Source organism: Haemorhous mexicanus, unplaced genomic scaffold, assembly GCF_027477595.1.
Source record: "Haemorhous mexicanus isolate bHaeMex1 unplaced genomic scaffold, bHaeMex1.pri scaffold_151_ctg1, whole genome shotgun sequence".
NCBI lineage: Eukaryota > Metazoa > Chordata > Aves > Passeriformes > Fringillidae > Haemorhous > Haemorhous mexicanus.
Genome location: NW_026776002.1, coordinates 54463 through 78100, shown reverse-complemented (window position 1 = coordinate 78100; position 23638 = coordinate 54463). Strand labels below are relative to the sequence as shown.

General features: G+C 50.5%; 1 protein-coding gene and 1 long non-coding RNA gene across 2 annotated transcripts; one reads left to right on the top strand and one right to left on the bottom strand.

The window, feature by feature from the left end:
• Nucleotides 1-6: 6 nt before the first annotated feature.
• On the top strand, nucleotides 7-2817 carry LOC132322838 (uncharacterized). Its single transcript, XR_009485181.1, has 3 exons — nucleotides 7-153; nucleotides 1780-1849; nucleotides 2606-2817. It is a non-coding gene; the product is annotated as an uncharacterized LOC132322838 (long non-coding RNA).
• Nucleotides 2818-4104: 1287 nt separating this feature from the next.
• LOC132322837 (dehydrogenase/reductase SDR family member 4-like) lies at nucleotides 4105-23100 on the bottom strand. Its single transcript, XM_059837549.1, has 9 exons — nucleotides 22929-23100; nucleotides 17501-17618; nucleotides 15909-15968; nucleotides 14585-14687; nucleotides 12037-12107; nucleotides 11201-11252; nucleotides 9502-9635; nucleotides 7351-7406; nucleotides 4105-4286 (listed from the first exon to the last, which is right to left on the bottom strand). The coding sequence occupies exons 1-9, from the start codon at nucleotides 23048-23050 to the stop codon at nucleotides 4172-4174; spliced, it is 831 nt and encodes a 276-aa protein (XP_059693532.1). The 5' UTR covers nucleotides 23051-23100; the 3' UTR covers nucleotides 4105-4171.
• Between the last annotated feature and the right edge of the window lie 538 nt (nucleotides 23101-23638).

The following is a 23638-nucleotide window of genomic DNA, read 5'->3' as shown; positions in this document are numbered from 1 at the left end:
GCCGATTTTGGGCTGAATTCTGCCCTTTTTGGGTCTCTCCCTCCCTGTCCAGGTTCGGGGGCTGCAGCTCCCGGCCCCGGCGCAGGCGGCGCTGCAGCAGCTGAACGGGGCCCTGACCCCCCCTGGGGGGGCTCAACCCCGCCGCCCTGACAGGTAACCCCAAAATCGGGGTGGGGGAGGGGCACCTGGGGTGGGGGGAGGGGCGGGACCACCCACCTGGGGTGGGGGAGGGGCCCTGACTCACCTGGGGGGGGGGCTCAACCCCGCCGCCCTGACAGGTAAAGGGGTGGGGGAGGGGCGGGACCACCCACCTGGGGTGGGGGGAGGGGCTGAGGGACCCGAGGATGTGGTGGGGGAGGGGTCCTGACTCACCTGGGGGGGCTCAACCCCGCCACCCTGACAGGTAACCCCAAAATCGGGGTGGGGGAGGGGCGGGACCACCCACCTGAATGGGGGAGGGGCTGAGGGAACGGAGCATGGGGTGGGGGAGGGGCCCTGACTCACCTGGGGGGGGGGGCTCAACCCCGCCGCCCTGACAGGTAAAGCCTGACAGGTAAAGGGGGGGGGGGGAGGGGCACCTGGGGTGGGGGGAGGGGCGGGGACCACCCACCTGGGGTGGGGGAGGGGCTGAGGGACCCCGAGCATGGGGTGGGGGAGGGGCTGGGAGGGGTCCTGACCCCCCTAGGGGGGCTCAACCCCGCCGCCCTGACAGGTAAAGGGGTGGGGGGAGGGGCACCTGGGGTGGGGGAGGGGCGGGACCACCCACCTGGGGTGGGGGAGGGGCTGAGGGACCCCGAGCCTGGGGTGGGGGAGGGGTCCTGACTCACCTGGGGGGGGGCTCAACCCCGCCGCCCTGACAGGTAAAGGGGGGGGGGGGGAGGGGCACCTGGGGTGGGGGAGGGGCGGGACCACCCACCTGGGGTGGGGGAGGGGCTGGGAGGGGCCCTGACCCCACCTGGGGGGGCTCAACCCCGCCGCCCTGACAGGTAAAGGGGTGGGGGAGGGGCACCTGGGGTGGGGGAGGGGTCATAGAGGTGGGGGGAGGGGCCATGGGGTGGGGGAGGGGCCATGGGGTGGGGGAGGGGCTGAGGGACCCGACACTGGGGTGGGGGAGGGGCCATGGGGGTGGGGGAGGGGCTCAAACCCCGCCTCTTCCCCCCCCTCCCGACAAGAAAAGGGGCGGGGCCACTTAAGTGGGTGGGGGGAGGGGCCTGTGGGGTGGGGGAAGGTTCCCGGTGGGGGGGGGGGGGGGGGGGGGGGGAGGGGATTTTTTGGGGGTGATTTTGGGGCATTTTGGGCCCAATTTTCTCAGAATTTTCTCGAAAATTTTGGGGCAAATTTGGAGAATTTTGGGAAAATTTCAGGAAAATTTTTGGGAATTTCGGGACCCCCCAGACCCCCCCAAATTTCCCCTCCCCCACCCCCATCCCAGGCAGATTTTGGGTCAATTTTGGTCAATTTTGGGTCAATTTTGGCCCCATTTTCTCGGAATTTTTTGGGGAAAATTTTGGGGCAAATTTGGAGAATTTTGGGAAAATTTCAGGAAAATTTTTGGGAATTTTGGGACCCCCCTGACCCCCCGAATTTCCCCTCCCCACCCCCAAACTGGGCAGATTTTGGGGTCAATTTTGGGTCATTTTTGGCCCAATTTTCTCGGAATTTCTTTGAAAATTTTGGGGTAAATTTGGAGAATTTGGGGAAACTTTGGGATATTTTGGGAATTTGGGATTTCAGGAATTTGGGGACCCCCCCTGACCCCCCTGATTTCCCCTCCCCCAGCCCTGAGCCCGGCGCTGAACTTGGCCTCGCAGTGTTTGACGCTCTCGGGGCTCTTCTCGCCCCAGACCATGTGAGCCACACCAGTACAAACCAGTCCAAACCAGTTCAGACCAGTCCAACCCCCCCCCCCGGGACCCCCAGGGCCCCTCCCAGTTCAAACCAGTTCAAACCAGTAAGGCCCGAGCCCAAACCAGTAAGGGAGAAGCACAAACCATTATGAACCAGTATGAACCAGTAGGCCCTGGAGCCCTCCCAGTGACCCCCAACTCCCTCCCAGTCCATCCCAGTTCATCCCAGTTCATCCCAGTTCATCCCAGTTCATCCCAAAGCCCCTCCCAGCATAAACCAGTACAAACCAGTAAGGGAAAATGCCAAACCAGTACAAACCAGTAAAGGAAATCCCATTCCCAGTCCATCCCAGTCCATCCCAGTAAGCCCAAAACCCCTCCCAGTCCATCCCAGTTCATCCCAGTATGGCCCAGTCCCATCCCAGTATAAACCAGTATGGCCCAGTCCCTCCCAGTTCGATCCCAGTCCCTCCCAGTACAAACCAGTAACCCCAAATCCCCTCCCAGTATAAACCAGTAACCCCTGAACCCCTCCCAGTCCCTCCCAGTTTGATCCCAGTCCCTCCCAGTTCATCCCAGTTTGATCCCAGTCCCTCCCAGTTCGATCCCAGTCCCTCCCAGTTTGATCCCAGTCCCTCCCAGTCCCTCCCAGTTTGATCCCAGTCCCTCCCAGTTCGATCCCAGTCCCTCCCAGTCCCTCCCAGTACCTCCCAGTCCCTCCCAGTTCCCCTCTAACCCCGCCCACTTTTCCTTTCCAGGTGAGACTCGGCTCCGCCCCCTCCCTCAGGCCACGCCCCCTTCTCCCTCTCCAGCCCCTCCTCCACTGGCGGGGAAAGGGGGCGTGGCCTCAGCGCTGGCCCCGCCCCCTGCCCCGCCCCCCGCCGGGGTTGGGATTTTGGGGAAATTTTGGGAATTTTTGGGAAAATTTTTTTTTTCGGTTTTTTTTGGGTTTTTTTTTTTTTTTTTTTTTGGCTCCGGAATTGGAAAAATAAAAAAAAAAAATTCACAAAAAATCCGAACTGGTTTGGACTGGTTTGTACTGGGAGGGGACTGGGATCAAACTGGGAGGGACTGGGAGGGACTGGGAGGGACTGGGATGGACTGGGATCAAACTGGGAGGGACTGGGAGGGACTGGGATGGACTGGGAGAGGAGAATTGGGGTTACTGGTTTGTACTGGGAGGGAACTGGGAGGGACTGGTTTGTACTGGGATGGACTGGGAGTGACTGGGATCAAACTGGGAGGGACTGGGATGGACTGGGAGGTCACTGGGCCATACTGGTTTATACTGGGAGGGGATTTGGGGTTACTGGTTTGTACTGGGAGGGGCTGGGATCACACTGGGAGGGACTGGGAGGGAACTGGTTTGTACTGGGAGGGGATTTGAGGTTACTGGTTTGTACTGGGAGGGGCTGGGATCACACTGCAGGGGGTTACTGGTTTGTACTGGGAGGGGTTTGGGCCTTACTGGGATGAACTGGGGGTTACTGGTTTGTACTGGGAGGGAGCTGGAATGGACTGGGAGGGGACTGGGCCATACTGGTTTATACTGGGATGGGATTTGGGGTTACTGGTTTGTACTGGGAGGGGCTGGGATCAAACTGGGAGGGGCTCAGGGGTTACTGGTTTGTACTGGGAGGGGTTTGGGCCTTACTGGGATGAACTGGGGGTTACTGGTTTGTACTGGGAGGGACTGGGCGGGGTTTGGAGGTTCCTGGTCAATTCTGACTCTCGTTTGCATCAATTTGCATAGATTTGCATATCAATGAGGTCGGCCAGAGCCCCTCCCAGTCCCTCCCAGTACAAACCAGTAACCCCCAGTCCCAATTAGCACTGATACAACCAATTTTATTTCATGCCTAATTTGCATAAATCTGCATATCAACGACGTTGGCGTGTCCAGAGCCACACCCAGGCCCCTCCCAGCCCCTCCCAGTCCCTCCCAGTACAAACCAGTAACTCCCAATCCCAATTAGCACTCATAAACCCAACTTTATTTTGTACCTAATTTGCATAAATTTTCATATTAACGAAGTGGGCGTAGCCAAAGCAGCATCCACGCCCCTCCCAGCCCCTCCCACTCCCTCCCATTATAACCCAGTAACTCCCAATCCCAATTAGCACTGATAAAACCAATTTTATTTCATACCTAATTTGCATAAATTTACATATTAACGACGTGGGCGTGGCCAGAACCGCGTCCAGACCCCTCCCAGTCCCTCCCAGTATAACCCAGTAACTCCCAATCCCAATCAGCGATGATACAACCAATTTTATTTCGTACCTAATTAGCATAGATTTGCATATTGGCGCGGTGGGCGTGGTCAGAGGCGAGGCCGCGCCCCCCCGGCCACCAGCAGGGTCTGTCCGGCCACGAAGGCGGCCTGGGGGGACACCAGGAACAGCACGGCCTGGGCCACCTCCTGGGGGGTGCCCAGCCTGCGGGGGGGACACTGGGGGTTACTGGGAGGGACTGGGATCAAACTGGGAGGGACTGGGAGGGGAAAAAATGGGGAAAAATTGGGGAAAAATGGGGAAAAAACGGTGAAAAAATGGGAAAAATAGGGTTAAAAATGGGGAAAAATGGGTGAGAAAATGGCATTGAAAGGGTTAAAAAAAGGGGAAAAAATGGGGAAAGGGGGAATGGGGTTACTGGTTTGAACTGGGAGGGACTGGGATCAAACTGGGATCAAACTGGGAGGGACTGGGAGGGGAAAAATGGGGAGAAAATGTGAAAAAATGGTGAAAAACGGTGAAAAAATGGGAAAAATAGGGTTAAAAATGGCAAAGAAAGGGTTAAAAATGGCGAAGAAAGGGTTAAAAATGGGGGAAATGGGGACTGGGGTTACTGGTTTGGACTGGGTTATACTGGGAGGGACTGGGAGGGGAAAAAATGGGGGAAAATTGGGGAAAATTGGGAAAAATAGGGTGAAAAATGGCAAAGAAAGGGTTAAAAATTGGAAAGAGAGGGTTAAAGATGGGGGAAATGGGCACTGGGGTTACTGGGTTATACTGGGTTATACTGGGAGGGACTGGGAGGGACTGGGAGGAACTGGGAGGGGAGAAATGGGGAAAAAATGGGGAAAATGGGGGAAAAACAGGTTAAAAATTGGGAAAATTGGGAAAATGTGGCATTGAAAGGGTTAAAAATGGGAAAGAAAGGGTTATAAATGGGGAAGAAAGGGTTAAAATGGGGGAAATGGGGCCTGGGGTTACTGGTTTGAACTGGGAGGGACTGGGATCAAACTGGGAGGGACTGGGAGGGGAAAAAATGGGGAAAAATGGGGAAAAACGGTGAAAAAATGGGGAAAATAGGGTTAAAAATGGCAAAGAAAGGGTTAAAAATGGGAAAGAAAGGGTTAAAAATGGGGGAAATGGGGACTGGGGTTACTGGTTTGTACTGGTTTGAACTGGGAGGGACTGGGAGGGACTGGGAGGGGGAAAATGGGGAAAAAATGGGAAAAAATGGGAAAAATAGGGTTAAAAATGGCAAAGAAAGGGTTAAAAATGGGGAAGAAAGGGTTAAAGATGGGGGGAATAGGGACTGGGGTTACTGGTTTGTACTGGGAGGGACTGGGAGGGACTGGGAGGGACTGGGAGGGGAAAAAATGGGGAGAAAATGTGAAAAAATGGTGAAAACCAGGTTAAAAATAGTGGGAAAATGGCATTGAAAGGGTTAAAAATGGGAGAGAAAGGGTTAAAAATGGGGGAAATGGGGACTGGGGTTACTGGGTTATACTGGGAGGGACTGGGAGGGGGAAAATGGGGGAAAAACGGGGAAAAAATGGGGAAAAACGGTGAAAAATGGCAAAGAAAGGGTTAAAAATGGGGAAAAATGGGTGAGAAAATGGCATTGAAAGGGTTAAAAATGGGGAAAAAATGGGGAAAAATGGGGGAAATGGGGACTGTGGTTACTGGGTTATACTGGGAGGGACTGGGATCAAACTGGGAGGGACGGGGAGGGGAAAAAATGGGGAGAAAATGTGAAAAAAATGGTGAAAACCAGGTTAAAAATAGTGAAAAAATGGCATTGAAAGGGTTAAAAATGGGGAAGAAAGGGTTAAAAATGGGGAAATGGGGACTGGGGTTACTGGTTTGGACTGGGAGGGGACTGGGAGGGACTGGGAGGGACTGGGATGGACTGGGAGGGGAAAAAATGGGGAAAAAATGGTGAAAAACGGTGAAAAAATGGGAAAAATAGGGTTAAAAATGGCATTGAAAGGGTTAAAAATGGCATTGAAAGGGTTAAAAATGGGAAAGAAAGGGTTAAAAATGGGGGAAATGGGGACTGGGGTTACTGGGTTATACTGGGAGGGACTGGGAGGGGGAAAATGGGGAAAAAATGTGAAAAAATGGTGAAAAATAGGGTTAAAAATGAAGAAAAAATGGCATTGAAAGGGTTAAAAATGGCAAAGAAAGGGTTAAAATGGGGGGGAATGGGGACTGGGGTTACTGGTTTGTACTGGGTTATACTGGGAGGGACTGGGAGGGGAAAAAATGGGGAGAAAATGTGAAAAAATGGTGAAAACCAGGTTAAAAATAGTGAAAAGATGGCATTGAAAGGGTTAAAAATGGGGAAGAAAGGGTTAAAAATGGGGGGAATGGGGACTGGGGTTATACTGGGTTATACTGGGAGGGACTGGTTTGGACTGGGAGGGGAAAAAATGGGGAGAAAATGTGAAAAAATGGTGAAAACCAGGTTAAAAATAGTGAAAAGATGGCATTGAAAGGGGTTAAAAATGGGGAAGAAAGGGTTAAAATGGGAGGAATAGGGGACTGGGGTTACTGGTTTGGACTGGGTTATACTGGGAGGGGGGAAATGGGGAAAAAACGGGGGAAAAAATGGGGAAAAAACGGTGAAAAATGGCAAAGAGAGGGTTAAAAATGGGGAAAAAAAGGGTTAAAATGGGGGAAATGGGGGACTGGGGTTACTGGTTTGGACTGGGAGGGACTGGGATCAAACTGGGAGGGACTGGGAGGGACTGGGAGGGGAAAAAATGAGGGAAAATTGGGAAAAAACGGGGAAAAATGGGAAAAATAGGGTGAAAAAATGGGAAAAATAGGGTGAAAAATGGCAAAGAAAGGGTTAAAAATGGGGGGGAATGGGAACTGGGGTTACTGGTTTGTACTGGGAGGGAACTGGGAGGGACTGGGAGGGACTGGGAGGGATTGGAGGGGGAAAATGGGGAGAAAATGGGGGAAAAAACAGGAAAAAATGGTGAAAAAATGGTGAAAAATGGCAAAAAAAGGGTTAAAAATGGGGAAAAAATGGGAACTGGGGTTACTGGTTTGTACTGGTTTGGGACTGGGGGTTACTGGTTTGTACTGGGAGGGACTGGGAGGGGGAAAAATGGGGAAAAATGGGGAAAAAACGGGAAAAAATGGTAAAAAATGGCAAAGAAAGGGTTAAAAATGGGGAAAAAAATCGGAACTGGGGTTACTGGTTTGTACTGGTTTGGGACTGGGGGTTACTGGTTTGTACTGGTTCGTACTGGTTTCTCACCTGTCCACTCCCAGTTCTCTCAGCGCCTGCTCCCGCAAGGCCTCGTCCTCCCAAAGCTGAGGGGAAAACCAGTTCAAACCAGTAAAAACCAGTTCAAACCAGTTCAAACCAGTTCAAACCAGTAAAAACCAGTTCAAACCAGTATGAACCAGTCCAAACCAGTAACCCCAAACCCCATTTTTCCCATTTTTTCCCCATTTTTTACCCGTTTTTCACCCAATTTTCGCTGTTTTTCCCCCGTAAATTTGGCCCCGCCCCCCTCCCAGTATAAACCAGTCCATCCCAGTACAACCCAGTCCCCTCCCAGTATAAACCAGTCCAAACCAGTAACCCCAAACCCCATTTTTCCCCATTTTTTTCCCATTTTTTACCCGTTTTTCACCCAATTTTCGCCCTTTTTCCCCCGTTTTTTTTCAGGCCCCGCCCCCTCCCAGTATAAACCAGTACATCCCAGTACAACCCAGTCCCCTCCCAGTCCAAACCAGTAACCCCAAACCCCATTTTTCCCCCATTTTTTCCCCATTTTTTCCCCATTTTTTCCCCGTTTTTCACCCAATTTTCGCCGTTTTTCCCCCGTTTTTTCAGGCCCCGCCCCCTCCCAGTATAAACCAGTATAAACCAGTACAACCCAGTCCCCTCCCAGTCCAAACCAGTAACCCCAAACCCCATTTTTTCCCATTTTTTCCCCATTTTTTACCCGTTTTTCACCCAATTTTCGCCCTTTTTCCCCCCTTTTTTCGGGCCCCGCCCCCCCTCCCAGTATAAACCAGTATAAACCAGTATAACCCAGTCCCCTCCCAGTCCAAACCAGTCCAAACCAGTAACCCCAAACCCCATTTTCCCCCATTTTTCCCCATTTTTTCCCCATTTTTTACCCGTTTTTTCACCCAATTTTCGCCCTTTTTCCCCCGTTTTTTTGGCCCCGCCCCCTCCCAGTATAAACCAGTATAAACCAGTATAACCCAGTCCCCTCCCAGTCCAAACCAGTAACCCCAAACCCCATTTTTCCCATTTTTCCCATTTTTTTCCCCATTTTTTCCCCATTTTTCACCCAATTTTCGCCCTTTTCCCCCCATTTTTTCAGGCCCCGCCCCCTCCCAGTATAAACCAGTATAAACCAGTACAACCCAGTCCCCTCCCAGTCCAAACCAGTAACCCCAAACCCCATTTTCCCCCATTTTTCCCCATTTTTCCCCATTTTTTACCCGTTTTTCACCCAATTTTCGCCGTTTTTTCCCCCGTTTTTTCAGGCCCCCGCCCCCTCCCAGTATAAACCAGTATAAACCAGTACAACCCAGTCCCCTCCCAGTCCAAACCAGTAACCCCAAACCCCCATTTTCCCCCCATTTTTCCCCATTTTTCACCCGTTTTTCACCCAATTTTTGCCGTTTTTCCCCCGTTTTTTTGGCCCCGCCCCCCTCCCAGTATAAACCAGTATAAACCAGTATAACCCAGTCCCCTCCCAGTCCAAACCAGTCCAAACCAGTAACCCCAAACCCCATTTTTCCCATTTTCTCCCATTTTTTTCCCCATTTTTTATCCATTTTTTCACCCAATTTTCGCCCTTTTCCCCCCCGTTTTTTCAGGCCCCGCCCCCTCCCAGTATAAACCAGTACATCCCAGTACAAACCAGTACAAACCAGTCCAAACCAGTAACCCCAAGCCCCATTTTTCCCCATTTTTACCCATTTTTTTCCCATTTTTTACCCATTTTTTACCCGTTTTTCACCCAATTTTCGCCCTTTTCCCCCCGTTTTTTCAGGGCCCCGCCCCCTCCCAGTATAAACCAGTATAAACCAGTACAACCCAGTCCCCTCCCAGTCCAAACCAGTAACCCCAAACCCCATTTTCCCCATTTTTCCCATTTTTTCCCATTTTTTACCCGTTTTTCACCCAATTTTCGCCGTTTTTTCCCCCGTTTTTTTGGCCCCGCCCCCCTCCCAGTATAAACCAGTATAAACCAGTACAACCCAGTCCCCTCCCAGTCCAAACCAGTAACCCCAAACCCCATATTTTCCCCCATTTTTCCCCATTTTTTCCCCATTTTTTACCCGTTTTTCACCCAATTTTCGCCCTTTTTCCCCCGTTTTTTCAGGCCCCCCGCCCCCTCCCAGTATAAACCAGTATAAACCAGTATAACCCAGCGCTCACGGCCGAGCTGAAGCGGTCTGGATCAGCCCCGGGGCGACGCCGTTGATGCGGATCCCGCGGGGGAGGAGCTCCGGGCTCAGGGCGGCCACCAGCCCCAGCAGGGCTGTCTTGCTCACACTGTACGGGCCCAGCCCCTGTGACGTCAGCAGGGCACGCCCACCTCATTAGCATACCCCAGGACACGCCCACAGGCCCATCCCAGTCCAAACCAGTCCAAACCAGTAAGGCTGAACCCCGCCCAGTTCAGCCCCAGCAGGGCTGTCATGCTCACGCTGTATGGGCCCAGCCCCTGTGACGTCACAGGGACACGCCCACCTCATTAGCATACACCCGGACACGCCCACAGCCCATCCCAGTACAAACCAGTAAGGGAAAACCCCAAACCAGTACAAACCAGTAAGGGAAATCGCATTCCCAGTTCATCCCAGTAAGCCCAAACCCCCTCCCAGTCCATCCCAGTCCCTCCCAGTCCCTCCCAGTTCATCCCAGTTCATCCCAGAGCCCCTCCCAGTACAAACCAGTACAAACCAGTAAGGGAAAACCCCAAACCAGTACAAACCAGTAAGGGAAAACCCCAAACCAGTACAAACCAGTAAGGGAAATCGCATTCCCAGTCCCTCCCAGTCCCTCCCAGTCCCTCCCAGAGCCCCTCCAGTCCCTCCCAGTCCATCCCAGTCCATCCCAGTCCCTCCCAGAGCCCCTCCCAGTACAAACCAGTCCAAACCAGTAAGGGAAAACCCCAAACCAGTACAAACCAGTAAGGGAAAACGCATTCCCAGTCCATCCCAGTTCATCCCAGTGACCCCAAACCCCCTCCAGTCCATCCCAGTCCATCCCAGTCCCTCCCAGTCCATCCCAGTCCATCCCAGTCCCTCCCAGTTCAACCCAGAGCCCCTCCCAGTATAAACCAGTACAAACCAGTAAGGGAAAACCCCAAACCAGTACAAACCAGTAAGGGAAAACGCATTCCCAGTCCATCCCAGTTCATCCCAGTAAGCCCAAACCCCCTCCCAGTCCCTCCCAGTCCATCCCAGTTCAACCCAGAGCCCCTCCCAGTACAAACCAGTATAAACCAGTAAGGGAAAACCCCAAACCAGTACAAACCAGTAAGGGGAAACCCCAAACCAGTACAAACCAGTAAGGGAAATCGCATTCCCAGTCCATCCCAGTCCATCCCAGTAAGCCCAAACCCCCTCCCAGTCCCTCCCAGTCCATCCCAGTCCCTCCCAGTCCCTCCCAGTCCATCCCAGTGCCCATCCCAGTACAAACCAGTACAAACCAGTAAGGGAAAACCCCAAACCAGTACAAACCAGTAAGGGAAAGCCCCAAACCAGTACAAACCAGTAAGGGAAATCGCATTCCCAGTCCCTCCCAGTTCATCCCATTGACCCCAAACCCCATCCCAGTCCATCCCAGTCCATCCCAGTTCAACCCAGAGCCCATGCCAGTATAAACCAGTATAAACCAGTAAGGGAAAACCCCAAACCAGTACAAACCAGTAAGGGAAAATGCATTCCCAGTCCATCCCAGTTCATCCCAGTGACCCCAAACCCCCTCCCAGTCCATCCCAGTCCCTCCCAGTTCCTCCCAGTCCCTCCCAGTCCATCCCAGTCCCTCCCAGTTCATCCCAGAGCCCCTCCCAGTCCAAACCAGTCCAAACCAGTCCAAACCAGTCCAAACCAGTAGAACCCAGTCTCACCGCCATTGGCTGGTACCCGGCGATCGATGACATCACCACGATGGCCCCGCCCCTGCGGCGAATGGGCGGGGTTTGGGATTAGCCACGCCCCCTTATAGCAGCCAAGCGGAGCTGTCAATCAGGCTGAGCCACGCCCCCTCCATCCTAAAGCCACGCCCCCTCTGCTGGGAATGGGAGCTCCCAGTTCAAACCAGTTCAGACCAGTTCAGACCAGTGACCCCAAACCCCTCCCAGTTCAAACCAGTGGGCCCGAATTCCTCTCCCAGTTCAAACCAGTACGAACCAGTCCCTCCCAGTTTGATCCCAGTTTGATCCCAGTCCCTCCCAGTTCCTCCCAGTTTGATCCCAGTCCCTCCCAGTTCATCCCAGTCCCTCCCAGTTTGATCCCAGTTTGATCCCAGTTTGATCCCAGTCCCTCCCAGTTGGATCCCAGTCCATCCCAGTTTGATCCCAGTCCATCCCAGTCCATCCCAGTCCATCCCAGTCCATCCCAGTCCCTCCCAGTTCATCCCAGTCCCTCCCAGTTTGATCCCAGTTCATCCCAGTCCCTCCCAGTTTGATCCCAGTCCCTCCCAGTCCCTCCCAGTTCATCCCAGTCCCTCCCAGTTTATCCCAGTCCCTCCCAGTCCCTCCCAGTTTGATCCCAGTCCCTCCCAGTCCCTCCCAGTCCATCCCAGCCCATCCCAGTCCATCCCAGTCCCTCCCAGTCCCTCCCAGTTTGATCCCAGTTCCCTCCCAGTTTGATCCCAGTCCATCCCAGTCCCTCCCAGTTTGATCCCAGTTCCCTCCCAGTCCCTCCCAGTCCCTCCCAGTTTGATCCCAGTATAACCAGTTACCCCCGCCTCTCCATGTGCGGCACCACCAGCCGCACCAACATGGCCGCCGCCGTCACGTTCACCTGGAACACCTGCGTGACGTCACACGGGGGGGGGCGTGGCTTACCGAGGGGGAGGGGCTGCGGCTCGCTGTGGGCGTGGCTTAGAGGTGGGAGGGGCCAAACCGCTGAATGATGGGAATTTGGCGGGAAATTTTGGGATTTTTGGGGGAAATTTGGGGATTTTGGGGGAAATTTTGGGATTTTTGGCCCAAATTTGGAGATTTTTGGGGGAAATTTTGGGATTTTTGGGGGAAATTTTGGGATTTTTAGCACAAATTTTGGGATTTTTGGGGAAAATTTCGGGATTTTGGGGGAAATTTGGGGATTTTGGCAGAAATTTTGGGATTTTTAGCACAAATTTTGGGATTTTTGCCCCAAATTTGGGGATTCTGGCTGGAAATTTTGGGATTTTGGCAGGAAATTTTTGGATTTTTGGGGGAAATTTGGGGATTTTGGTGGGAAATTTGGGGATTTTTGGCCCAAATTTGGGAATTTTTGGGGAAATTTGGGGATTTTTGGAGAAATTTGGGGATTTTTGGAGAAATTTGGGGATTTTGGGGGAAATTTGGGAATTTTTGGGGGAAATTTGGGAATTTTGGGGAAATTTGGGAATTCTGGGGGGAAATTTGGGGATTTTTGGCCCAAATTTGGGAATTTTTGGGGAAATTTGGGGATTTTTGGAGAAATTTGGGGATTTTGGGGGGAAATTTTGGGATTTTTGACTCAAATTTTGAGATTTTTGGCCCAATTTTGGGATTTTTGGGGGAAATTTGGGGATTTTGGGGAAAATTTTGGGATTTTTGGGGGAAATTTTGGGAATTTTGGGGGAAACTTTGAGATTTTTGACCTAAATTTTGGGATTTTTGCCCCAAATTTGGAGATTCTGGCTGGAAATTTTGGGATTTTGGCAGGAAATTTTTGGATTTTTGGGGGAAATTTGGGGATTTTGGTGGGAAATTTGGGGATTTTTTGGCCCAAATTTGGGAATTTTTGGGGAAATTTGGGGATTTTTGGAGAAATTTGGGGATTTTGGTTGGAAATTTGGGGATTTTTGGCGGGAAATTTCAGAGGTCTTGACAGGAAATTTTGGGAATCTTGGTGGAAATTTGGGCATTTTTGGCCAAAATTTTGGGATTTTGGCAGGAAATTTGGGGATTTTGATGGGAAATTTTGGGATTTTGGCCCAAATTTGGGGATTTTTTGGTCGGAAATTTGGGGATTTGGGGGAAAATTTTGGGATTTTGGCCCAAATTTGGGATTTTTGGTGGAAATTTTGGGAATTTGGGGGGAAACTTTGGGATTTTTGACCTAAATTTTGGGATTTTGGCCCCAATTTTGGGGATTTTTGCCGGAAATTTCGGGATTTTTTGATGGGAAATTTGTGGATTTTGGGGAAAATTTTGGGATTTTTGGGGGAAATTTTGGAATTTTGGGGGAAATTTGGAATTTTTAGCCCAAATTTGAGATTTTTGGTGGAAATTTGGGGATTTTTGGTGGAAATTTTGGGATTTTTGCCCCAATTTTTGGGAATTTTGCTGGAAATTTCGGGATTTTGGGGAAAATTTTGGGATTTTTGGGGAAACTTTGGGATTTTTGGTGGAAATTTTGGGATTTTTGCCCCAATTTTAGGGAATTTTGCTGGAAATTTCGGCTTTTTGGGGAAAATTTTGGGATTTTGGCCGGAAATTTTGGGATTTTGGTGGAAATTTGGGGATTTTTGGCACAAATTTCAGGATTTTGGCAGGAAATTTGGGGATTTTGGGGGGAAATTTTGGGATTTTGCCCCAATTTTGGGGATTTTTGGTGGAAATTTGGGGATTTTTGGCAAAAATTTTGGATTTTTGGCCCAAATTTTGAGATTTTTGGGGGAAATTTTGGGATTTTTGGGAGAAATTTTGGGGATTTTGGGGGAAATTTGGGGATTTTTGGGGGAAATTTGGGAATTTTTGGTGGAAATTTGGGGATTTTTGGTGGGAAATTTCAGAGGTTTTGGCGGGAAATTTTAGGAATCTTGGTGGAAATTTTGGGATTTATGCCCCAATTTTGGGGATTTTTGCTGGAAATTTTGGGATTTTTTGATGGGAAATTTGGGGATTTTGGGGAAAATTTTGGGGAAAATTTTGGGATTTTGGGGGAAATTTTTGAGATTTTGCCCCAATTTTGGGGATTTTTGATGAGAAATTTTGGGATTTTTGGGGGAAATTTGGGGATTTTTGGCCCAAATTTGGGGATTTTGCGGGGAATTTGGGGAATTTTGGCGGGAATTTCGGGGGTTTTGGCGGGAATTTCGGGGATTTTGGCGGGAATTTCGGGGATTTTGGCGGGAATTTGGGGATTTTGGCGGGAATTTCGGGGGTTTTGGCGGGAATTTCGGGGGTTTTGGCGGGAATTTCGGGGGTTTTGGCGGGAATTTGGGGATTTTGGCGGGAATTTCGGGGGTTTTGGCGGGAATTTTGGGGGTTTTGGGTTTTGGCGGGAAGCCGGGTGGGGAGTGGGCGTGGCCTGACCTTGTCCCAGGTGCGCTCGTCGGCCTCGAGGGCGGGGGCCCAGGTGAGGATTGACGGCGGCGTTGGAGACCAGGATGTCGATGGCGCCAAAGGTGTCCAGGGCCTGCCACAGGTGGGCCCAGGTGGGCACAGGTGGGCACAGGTGAGCTCAGGTGGGCACAGGTGAGCTCAGGTGTGCCCAGGTGAGCACAGGTGGGCACAGGTGAGCTCAGGTGAGCCCAGGTGAGGCCAAAACCCCCCCAAAATCCATCCCAGAACCCCCCAGGTGGGCACAGGTGTGCCCAGGTGTGCCCAGGTGAGCTCAGGTGTGCCCAGGTGGGCACAGGTGAGGCCAAACCCCCCAAAAATTCCATCCCAGAACTCCCCAGGTGTGCCCAGGTGTGCCCAGGTGTGCCCAAATCCCCTCCCAGGTGTGCCCAGGTGTGCCCAGGTGACCCCAAACCCCTCCCCAGGTGTGCCCAGGTGTGCCCAAACCCCTCCCCAGGTACCCCCAGGTGTGCCCAGGGGACCCCAACCCCTCCCCAGGTGTGCCCAGGTGAGCTCAGGTGTGGCCAAACCCCCCCAAAATCCATCCCAGAACCCCCCAGGTGAGCCCAGGTGTGCCCAGGTGAGCCCAGGTGTGCCCAGGTGTGCTCAGGTGAGGCCAAACCCCCCCAAAATTCCATCCCAGAACCCCCAGGTGTGCCCAGGTGTGCCCAGGTGTGCCCAGGTGAGCTCAGGTGAGGCCAAACCCCCCAGAAATCCATCCCAGAACCCCCCAGGTGTGCCCAGGTGTGTCTCTGCACTCCCCAGGTGTGCCCAGGTGAGATCAGGTGAGGCCAAAACCCCCCCAAAATCCATCCCAGAACCTCCCAGGTGTGTCCAGGTGTGCCCACGTGTGTCCCAGCACTCCCCAGGTGTGCTCAGGTGTGCCCAGGTGTGTCCCAGCACTCCCCAGGTGTGCCCAGGTGAGCTCAGGTGTGCCCAGGTGAGGCCAAAACCCCCCCAAAATTCCATCCCAGAACCCCCCAGGTGTGCCCAGGTATGCCCAGGTGTGTCTCTGCACTCCCCAGGTGTGCCCAGGTGAGGCCAAACCCCCCCCAAATTCCATCCCAGAACCCCCCAGGTGTGCCCAGGTGAGCCCAGGTGAGCTCAGGTGAGGCCAAACCCCCCCAAAATTCCATCCCAGAACCCCCCAGGTGTGCCCAGGTGTGCCCAGGTGTGCCCAAATCCCCTCCCAGGTGTGCCCAGGTGTGCCCAAATCCCCTCCCAGGTGTGCCCAGGTGTGCCCAGGTGTGCCCAGGTGTGCCCAGGTGTGCCCAGGTGTGCCCAGGTGAGCTCTCACCGCCTGCACCATCCTCTCTCGGTCCTCGGCTCGTCCCACGTGACAGGTGACCCCGCTCACCTGCAGGCCCCGCCCCCAGCAGAGAGAACAGGTGAGACCAAACCTCCCCCAGGTGTGCCCAGGTGTGCCCAGGTGACCCCAACCCCTCCCCAGGTGTGCCCAGGTGTGCCCAGGTGACCTCAAACCCCTCCCCAGGTGTGCCCAGGTGTACCCAGGTGACCCCAAACCCCTCCCCAGGTGTGCCCAGGTGTGCCCAGGTGACCCCAAACCCCTCCCCAGGTGTGCCCAGGTGTGCCAGGTGACCTCAAACCCATCCCGAGGTGTGCCCAGGTGTGCCCAGATCCACCCCAGGTGTGCCCAGGTGTGCCCAGGTGACCCCAACCCCTCCCAAGGTGTGCCCAGGTGTGCCCAGGTGACCTCAAACCCCTCCCCAGGTGTGCCCAGGTGACCCCAACCCCTCCCCAGGTGCACCCAGGTGACCTCAAACCCCTCCCAGGTGTGCCCAGGTGTGCCCAGGTGTGCCCAGGTGACCCCAAACCCCTCCCCAGGTGTGCCCAGGTGTGCCCAGGTGACCCCAACCCCTCCCCAGGTGTGCCCAGGTGTGCCCAGATCCCCCCCAGGTACCCCCAGGTGTGCCCAGGTGACCCCAAACCCCTCCCCAGGTGTGCCCAGGTGATCCCCAGGTGACCCCAAACCCCTCCCCAGGTGTGCCCAGGTGTGCCCAGGTGTGCCCAGGTGACCCCAAAACCCCTCCCCAGGTGTGCCCAGGTGACCCCAACCCCTCCCCCAGGTGACCCCAGGCCACGCCCCCTCAGGTATGCTCACCTGCAGGCCACGCCCGCCCCCAGGTGATCCCAAACCCACCCAGGTGTGCCCACCCATAAGCCACGCCCCCTCAGGTATAAGCCACGCCCCCTCAGGTACCCTTTCCTCCAGGTCCCATCCCCTTACCTGCAGACCCCGCCCCCTCAGTGCCAAGCCACGCCCCCTCAGATACCGCTATATGCAGGCCACGCCCCCTCACGTATCCACACCTACAGGCCACGCCCCCTCAGCAGTGCTCATCTGCAGGCCACACCCCCTTACCTGCAGGCCCCGCCCCCTTAGCTGCGTTTTCCTACAGGCCCCGCCCCCTCAGGTGCAAGCCCCGCCCCCTCAGGTTTCTTTACCTGCAGGCCACGCCCCCTTATGTGCAGGCCACACCCCCTCAGATACAAGCCACACCCCTCAGCTGCAGGCCACGCCCCCTCAGGTGTAAGCCCTGCCCCCCAGGGGCTCATAGGTGCAAGCCACGCCCCCTTACCTGCAAGCCACGCCCCCTCAGGTGTAAGCCCTGCCCCCCAGGTGCTCGTAGCTGCAAGCCACGCCCCCTTACCTGCAGGCCACGCCCCCTCAGGTGTAAGCCCTGCCCCCCCGGTGCTCACAGGTGCAAGCCACGCCCCCTTACCTGCAGGCCACGCCCCCCTCAGATGTAAGCCCCGCCCCCTCAGGTGCTCGTAGCTGCAAACCACGCTCCCTTACCTGCAGGCCACGCCCCCTCAGGTGTAAGCCCCGCCCCCAGGTGCTTATAGCTGCAAGCCACGCCCCCTTACCTGCAGGCCACGCCCCCTCAGGTGCTCCACGGCTCTCTGGACGTTCTGGGCCCGGCGGGAACTGAGCAGCACCTGAGCCCCGGCCACGCCCAGCGCCTCGGCCACGCCCAGCCCGATCCTGGGGACACACCCACCGTCACTGGAGACTGGCCACGCCCACCTGGGGTCACCTAGGGGTCACCCGGGACTGGCCACGCCCACCTGGGGTCACCTGGGGTCACCTGGGGGTCACCTGGGACTGGCCACGCCCACCTGGGGTCACCTAGGGGTCATCTGAGCCAGGCCACGCCCACCTGGGAGTCACCTGGGGTCACCTGGGGGTCACCTGGGCCAGGCCACGCCCACCTGAAGTCACCTGGGACTGGCCACGCCCACCTGGGGGTCACCTAGGGGTCAGCTGAGCCTGGCCACGCCCACCTGAAGTCACCAGAGACTAGCCACGCCCACCTGGGGTCACCTAGGGGTCACCTGGGCCAGGCCACGCCCACCAGGGGTCACCTGGGGGTCACCTGGAACTGGCCACGCCCACCTGGGGTCACCTAGGGGTCACCTGGGCCAGGCCACGCCCACCTGGGGTCACCTAGGGGTCAGCTGAGCCTTGGCCACGCCCACCTGGGGTCACCTGGGGTCACCTGGGGGTCATCTGAGCCTGGCCACGCCCACCTGGGGTCACCTAGGGGTCACCTGAGCCCTGGCCACGCCCACCTGGGGTCACCAGAGATTAGCCACACCCACCTGGGGTCACCTGGGGGTCACCTGGGCCTGGCCACGCCCACATGGGGTCACCTAGGGGTCACCTGACCCTTGGCCACGCCCACCTGGGGTCACCTAGGGGTCACCTGGGTCTGGCCACGCCCATCTGGGGTCACCTAGGGGTCACCTGGGGGTCACCTGGGCCTGGCCACGCCCACCTGGGGTCACCTGGGGGGTCACCTGAGCCTGGCCACGCCCACCTGGGGTCACCTAAGGGTCACCTGGGGTCACCTGGGGTCACCTGGGGGGTCAGCTGAGCCTGGCCACGCCCACCTGAAGTCACCTGAGCCTGGCCACGCCCACCTGGGGTCACCCAGGGGTCACCTGGGCCTGGCCACGCCCACCTGGGGTCACCTAGGGGTCACCTGAGCCTTGGCCACGCCCACCTGGGGTCACCTGGGGGTCACCTGAGCCCTGGCCACGCCCACCTGGGGTTAATGAGGACCAATTTGAGTTAATTAAGGTTAATTAGAGTTTATGCAAATTAAGGTTGAGTTAATTTGGAGTTAATGAGCGCTGAGGTAATTTGGGGTTAATTAATTTGGGTTAATTAGAGTTCATTAATGCCAAATGAAGGTAATTAATGTTAATTAATGGATGATAATTAGGGGATAATTACGGCTAATTAGTCCATTTAATTAAATTATTTATTCATTAGGTGTCATTAATAATAGCAGTTAATTAATTTTGGGGATCATTACAGTTAATTAATTGTAATAAATAAATTGTAAATTAGCTGTCATTAATTAATTAATGACAGCTAATTAATAATACTAAAAGCTAATTAATAATAATAATACCTCCTAATTAACCCCTAATTAATTTTGGGTTAATTAGGAGTTAATTTGGGGTTAATTGGAGTTGATTTAATTGGGGTTATTTGGAGGGAATAATTTAATTAATGGAGGTTAATTTGGGGATAATTAATTATTAATTAATTAAATAATTAGGAGTTAATTTAGGGTTAATTGGAGTTCAATTAATTGGGGTTAATTGGAGTGAATTAATTTAATTAATGGAGATTAATTTGGGGTGATTAATTATTAATTAATTAATTATTAGGAGTTAATTTGGGGTTAATTGAGTTCATTTAATTGGGGTTAATTGGAGAGAATTAATTTAATTAATGGAGGTTAATTTGGGGATATTATTAATTATTAATTAATTAATTAATTAGGAGTTAATTTGGGGTTAATTGAGTTCATTTAATTGGGGTTAATTGGAGTGAATTAATTTAATTAATGGCGGTTAATTTGGGGATAATTAATTATTAATTAATTAATTAATAAGCAGTTAATTTGGGGTTAATTGGAGTTCAATTAATTAGGGTTAATTGGAGTGAATTAATTTAATTAATGGAGGTTAATTTGGGGATAATTAATTGTTAATTAATTAAATAATTAGGAGTTAATTTAGGGTTAATTGGAGTTCAATTAATTGGGGTTAATTGCAGTGAATTAATATAATTAATGGAGATTAATTTGAGGTGATTAATTATTAATTAATTATTTAATTAGGAGTTAATTTGGGGTTAATTGAGTTCATTTAATTGGGGTTAATTGCAGTGAATTAATTTAATTAATGAGAGGTTAATTTGGGGATAATGAATTATTAATTAATTAATTAATTAGGAGTTAATTTGGGGTTAATTGGCGTTCATTTAATTGGGGTTAATTGGAGTGAATAATTTAATTAATGCAGGCTAATTTGGGGATAATTAATTAATAATTAATTAATTCGGAGTTAATTTGGGGTTAATTTGAGTTAATTAAATTGGGGTTAATAGGAGTGAATTAATTTAATTAATGGCGGTTAATTTGGGGATAATTAATTATTAATTAATTAAATAATTAGGAGTTAATTTGGGGTTAATTGGAGTTCAATTAATTGGGGTTAATTTGAGTGAATTAATTTAATTAATGGAGGTTAATTTGGGGATAATTAATTATTAATTAATTAAATAATTAATGTTAATTTTGAGGAGTTCAGATTTCAACCCTTTTAAAAATTTTTTAACAAATAATTTTTAATTTTTAATTAAAATTTTTTAATTATTTTTTTCATTAATTAATTTGGGATTCTTAAAAAAATTAATTGGAATTATTTTAGCTGTAATTTTAATTAGTTTTTAATTAATTTGGGTGAATTTTAAGGAGATTTTAAGGGAAAAAAATTCAAATTTTTTCTGTGCATTTTTTGGGGTGAATTTGGGACTTTTTGGGTGAAATTTGAGGAGCTCAGAGATCAAAAATAATTTGATTTTTTGGGTTAATTTAATGCTAATTTTATGCAAATTTCGGTTAATTTTGGGTTAATTTTAGAGAGATTCTAAGGAAAAAAAATTGAATTTTTTCTGTGCTTTTTTTGGGGTGAATTTGGGACTTTTTGGGCCAAATTTGAGAAGTTCAAAGATCAAAAATAATTTGATTTTTTGAGTTAATTTTATGCTAATTTTATGCTAATTTCAGTTAATTTTGGGTTAATTTTAGAAGGATTTTAAGGGAAAAAAATCGAATTTTTTCTGTGCTTTTTTTGGGGTGAATTTGGGACTTTTTGGGCCAAATTTGAGGAGCTCAGAGATCAAAAATAATTTGATTTATTAAGGTTAATTTTATGCTAATTTTATGCTAATTTCAGTTAATTTTGGGTTAATTTTAGAAGGATTTTAAGGGAAAAAAAATCGAATTTTTTCCGTGCATTTTTTGGGGTGAATTTGGGACTTTTTTGGGCCAAATTTGAGGAGCTCAGAGACCAAAAATAATTTGATTTATTACAGTTAATTTTATGCTAATTTTATGCTAATTTCCGTTAATTTTGGGTTGATTTTGGGGGGATTTTTAAGGAAAAAAATCCAATTTTGAAATGTTGAATTTTGGGGTGAATTTGGGATTTTTTGGGGTCAATCCGGGGGGGTTCAGACTCGGTTTTTTCACGAAATAATTTGAATTATTTTGAGTTAATTTTGAGTTAATTTGGGGTCATTTCGGGGGGGATTTCGCCGAATTTCGGGGGGATTTTTAAGGAAAAAAATCCAATTTTTAAATGTTGAATTTTGGGGTGAATTCGGGGGGTTTTGGGGTCAATTCGGGGGGGTTCAGTCTTTGATTTTTTACAAAATAATTTGAATTATTTTGAGTTAATTTTGAGTTAATTTCTGCTAATTTGGGGAGGATTTCGCCGAATTTTGAGTTGATTTTTAAGGAAAAAAATCCAATTTTTAAATGTTGAATTTTGGGGTGAATTCGGGATTTTTTGGGGTCAATTCGGGGGGGTTCAGACTCGGTTTTTTTCACGAAATAATTTGAATTATTTTGAGTTAATTTTGTGTTAATTTGGGGAGGATTTTGCCGAATTTTGAGTTGATTTTTAAGGAAAAAAATCCAATTTTGAAATGTTAAATTTTGGGGTGAATTTGGGATTTTTTGGGGTCAATTCGGGGGGGTTCAGACTTTGATTTTTTACAAAATAATTTGAATTATTTTGAGTTAATTTTGAGTTAATTTCTGCTAATTTCGGGGGGGATTTTGCCGAATTTCGGGGGGATTTTTAAGGAAAAAAATCCAATTTTTAAATGTTGAATTTTGGGGTGAATTCGGGATTTTTTGGGGTCAATTCGGGGGGGTTCAGACTTTGATTTTTCACGAAATAATTTGAATTATTTTGAGTTAATTTTGTGTTAATTTGGGGAGGATTTCGCCGAATTTTGAGTTGATTTTTAAGGAAATAAATCCAATTTTTAAATGTTGAATTTTGGGGTGAATTCGGGATTTTTTGGGGTCAGTTCGGGGGGGTTCAGACTCGGATTTTTCACGAAATAATTTGAATTATTTTGAGTCAATTTTGTGTTAATTTGGGGTCATTTCGGGGGGGATTTTGCCGAATTTCGGGGGGATTTTTTAGGAAAAAAATCCAAATTTTAAATGTTGAATTTTGGGGTGAATTCGGGATTTTTTGGGGTCAGTTCGGGGGGGTTCAGACTCGGATTTTTTCACAAAATAATTTGAATTATTTGGAGTTAATTTTGAGTTAATTTGGGGAGGATTTTGCCGAATTTTGAGTTGATTTTTAAGGAAAAAAATCCAATTTTTAAATGTTGAATTTTGGGGTGAATTCGGGATTTTTTGGGGTCAATCCGGGGGGGTTCAGACTTTGATTTTTCACGAAATAATTTGAATTATTTTGAGTTAATTTTGAGTTAATTTGGGGGGGATTTTGCTGAATTTCGGGGGGATTTTTAAGGAAAAAATCCAATTTTTAAATGCTGAATTTTGGGGTGAATTCGGGATTTTTTGGGGCCAATTCGGGGGGGTTCAGACTCGGTTTTTTCACGAAATAATTTGAATTATTTTGAGTTAATTTTGTGTTAATTTGGGGTCATTTCGCCTAATTTTGAGTTGATTTTTAAGGAAAAAAATCCAATTTTTAAATGTTGAATTTTGGGGTGAATTCGGGATTTTTTGGGGCCAATTCGGGGGGGTTCAGACTCGGATTTTTCACGAAATAATTTGAATTATTTTGAGTTAATTTTGAGTTAATTTCTTCTAATTTCGGGGGGGATTTTGCCGAATTTCGGGGGGAATTTTGCCGAATTTCGGGGGGATTTTTAAGGAAAAAAATCCAAATTTTTTAAATGCTGAATTTTGGGGTGAATTCGGGGGGTTTTGGGGTCACTCACCCGTCGGTCCCCGCTGTCACCAGCGCCACTTTCCCCTCCAGGGCTCGCGGGGACCCCCCCGAGCTCAGCGGGGACGCCCCAAAAACCGCCCGGACCCCCCCCGGGAGCCCCGCGCGCCACATCCCGTACTGGGACAAACTGGGACAAACTGGGAGGGGGGCAAGGGGCGCTGGGAGGGACTGGGACAAACTGGGAGGGACTGGGAGGGGTTTAAAGGGCACTGGGAGGGGTCTAAAGGGCACTGGGAGGGACTGGGAGCGGCTTAAAGGGCACTGGGATAAACTGGGACAAACTGGGAGGGGGGCAAGGGGCACTGGGAGGGACTGGGAGGGAACTGGGACAAACTGGGAGGGACTGGGACAAACTGGGAGGGGTTTAAAGGGCACTGGAAGGGACTGGGAGGGAACTGGGACAAACTGGGAGGGGACTGGGAGGGACTGGGACAAACTGGGAGGGGTTTAAAGGGCACTGGTTTATACTGGGAAGGACTGGGAGGGACTGGGAGGGGTTTAAAGGGCACTGGGATAAACTGGGACAAACTGGGAGGGACTGGAAGGGGGGCAAGGGGCACTGGGAGGGACTGGGAGGGACTGGGAGGGAACTGGGACAAACTGGGAGGGACTGGGACAAACTGGGAGGGGCTTAGGGGGTACTGGGAGGGACTGGGAGGGGTTTAAAGGTTACTGGGAGGGACTGGGAGGGAACTGGGA

Coding starts and splice junctions, on each gene's coding strand:
- LOC132322837 (XM_059837549.1), bottom strand. CDS start 23,050: ATGTGGCGCGCGGGGCTCCCGGGGGGGGTCCGGGCGGTTTTTGGGGCG. Junction 14,688..15,908: donor GAGAGAGGATGGTGCAGGCG/GTGAGAGCTCAC, acceptor CACCTGTGGCAG/GCCCTGGACACCTTTGGCGC. Junction 9,636..11,200: donor CCGGGTACCAGCCAATGGCG/GTGAGACTGGGT, acceptor CTGACGTCACAG/GGGCTGGGCCCGTACAGTGT.